The sequence below is a fragment of the Gavialis gangeticus genome, unplaced genomic scaffold (assembly GCF_001723915.1).
Source record: "Gavialis gangeticus isolate Ggan-Ray unplaced genomic scaffold, GavGan_comp1, whole genome shotgun sequence".
Classification (NCBI taxonomy): domain Eukaryota; kingdom Metazoa; phylum Chordata; order Crocodylia; family Gavialidae; genus Gavialis; species Gavialis gangeticus.
The window spans coordinates 36,588,475-36,591,125 of NW_017729033.1; the positions used below are offsets into that span (position 1 = coordinate 36,588,475).

General features: G+C 37.6%; 1 protein-coding gene across 1 annotated transcript in view; it reads left to right on the forward strand.

Annotated features, from left to right (window-relative positions):
* CPEB2 (cytoplasmic polyadenylation element binding protein 2) overlaps positions 1-2,651 on the forward strand; it is a 126,316-nt gene that overhangs the window by 35,911 nt on the left and 87,754 nt on the right. The window contains exon 4 of the mRNA XM_019525819.1: positions 947-1,037. Coding sequence (XP_019381364.1) covers positions 947-1,037 — 91 coding nt within the window. The remainder of the gene's footprint in view (positions 1-946; positions 1,038-2,651) is intronic.

Below are 2,651 nucleotides of genomic sequence, written 5' to 3' on the forward strand. Positions count from 1 at the left end.
TATTTGTAGAATTGTAAAACATGTAAATATCGGTATTAGTGCTTTGTCATAGAAAATCTGACTGTCACTGGAATTTTGTTGTGAAAATTATTATAAATGAAGCTGGCTGGTGTCTGTTACTAAGGAGACCTTAAACGCATCATATACAGATATTTTTCTATGTCTTGGAATGAAAGAAGAGGATTACATTCCGTGTTGGAGACTTCAGTTGTAACTATGAGTACACAACAGTTCTGAGAATGAAACCTTAGGGCAGCAGTTCTGAACTAGGGTACATGTACCCCCAGGGGGGGACATGAAGCCTCACCAGTGGATATGTGAGAGATATTTCATACATTGTCTAACACAGGTTGAAAAATGAATTTCCCATTGAAAGGGGGTACATGAAGTCTCACTCTGAGACCAAAGGGTACGTTGACTGAAAAAGGTTCAGAACTGCAGCCTTAGGGTCTCTGTGATAAAGCATCCACAAAATGCAAAACTCCAGACCCTCTGTGAAAATGTGGGTTTAGGTAGCTTGCCTCGCATGACAGAGGGAACTGAGAGGCAGGGATAAAGTTCTTCAGGGTCACCTGAACCATAAGATCATCCCTTTCCTTCCTGCAATCCTTTGCTTTATTCACAGCATACCTTTTGATATCTTCTAATGGATCCATAGCAATACAGGTAATAGCCTCCTTCATTAAACAACCTCAAATTCTCCCTGTCCTGCATACTGTCTGTCCTGCATACTGTATGAATATGTATGCAGAAGGAGTCCTCAATTAAACATGCCTCTCTGGTATTGTATTTGGATGCTCTAAAGGCTTTTATTAATTTAAATTCAAACACCTTCAACTTTAGGTAACATAGCTTGAGCATACTACCTGAAGAAAGCACCTTACTCTTCCTGTTACAAAGTGCAGATTTTTTTTACACCAGTACTAAGGATTTTATTCTCTTTTAGGATCGAAATAGAATGTATGACAGTCTGAATATGCACTCTTTGGAAAACTCCCTTATTGACATTATGAGAGCAGAGCATGATCCACTTAAAGGTATGTTACAATGCTAGTAAAATGTCACCCATTCTGCATATTTGACTTAATATTGTTTGCTAATTTAAATCCTAGATTAATATAACAACTGAATGGTCTATAATGAAAGGGCATTCTGAATCTTGTATCTTTATTAAATTGATTTTATTGATTTACAGTTGGGTAAAATTTTCAGTATTGGAGTCTTCATAGTTTTCTAGAAATTAAGTAGACACAGAAATAGGGCTGAAAAGTCACTCTTCAGCTGCAGTATTTTTCCCTCGGGCCACTTTTTGCAACTCGTTCCAAATGATTGAATGAAATGTGATGTTAAATACTTGGCTATGGGTGCGAGTTGGTATGTAAATTATTTGTGATTTTTACGTTGGAATTGATGTTAAAATTACTGTGAGAACTTCTAGTTTCATAAAACCTGAAAGAAGTGGAAGTAGAATAAAATTATTACTTCAATCCATGTGATTTAACACAAACTCCTCACTGTCGTCCATTTAAAACTTTTTCTCCAGAGATGCAGAATGTGTACGATTAGCCTTTTTCTTTATTGTAAAAGAAGTGCATGTAGTGCTTTTTCAGAGCTTTGGCAAATGGGTGGGGACTGTGGAGGTGTGGAAACTAAGGTGCACAGTTGACAGCCCAGAAGTTGCAAGGTTGAAACATTCATGTCGCAGCCCTGTCAGTTCCAACAAATTTTTGAATTCCACTAAATACAACAAGGACACAAAAAAAGAAAGGAAAGGAAGGGCAAATGAGTTCCTTTTGCCTCAAACCTTGAAATCATGAACCACTGCAATGAACTTGAACGTAATATTTTTTGGCTTCCTTTTTAACTCCTATTTTCACTATGTAATAACTCCAGTTCTCAATCTTTTCCATGCTTATTTTCAGCCCAAGAGATTTATTATTAAAATTTTAAACAAATCCAAGACACCAAAGTTGGCCAAAGGAAATGTTACATCATTTTTAATGAGATATTTCACCTATTTGTCATTTAACTTAAGTTCAGAACCTGAAACTTGTTATGTATTTAATACTCATTGCAGGAAAATACCTTTTAACATTCAAAGGATGTAGGTTCAAAATACTCATGGTCAAAAATAATTGCTGTTTATATTTAGCATTCTGACAAATGCTTGTCCATTTTCCATCTCCAGCAATTCCTAAATGAAAAAAAGTTAAAGTTGGAGTGCATTTGAATCCTTTTCCGCTCATTCACACACAACAATTAGAAAGTACCAGTTGCTGCCCTGTTGAAGTATTTCCCTTTTCAAAAGGCTACTTGTGTTTGTGTCCACCATTATTACAGAAACTCAGGTAACTCTGGCTATTGCAGAATTCGTACGTGAGCACAATTCCACACTTGACAGGAGGAAGGTGCCAGGAGGAATAAGACAGAGGTCTGTTTTCCTGACCTCTGATTATGCACATGGCTCTTCTGTGGACTCTCTCAAGCTTCTCCACATCCTTTTTGAATTGTGGAGCCTAAAACTGGATGCAGTACTCCAGCTGCGGCCTCACCAAGGCCGAGTACAAGGGGAGAATGACGTCCCGTGATTTGCTTGAGAAGCATCTATGGATGCAAGCCAGCATTTTGCTCACTTTACTAGCTGCAGCATC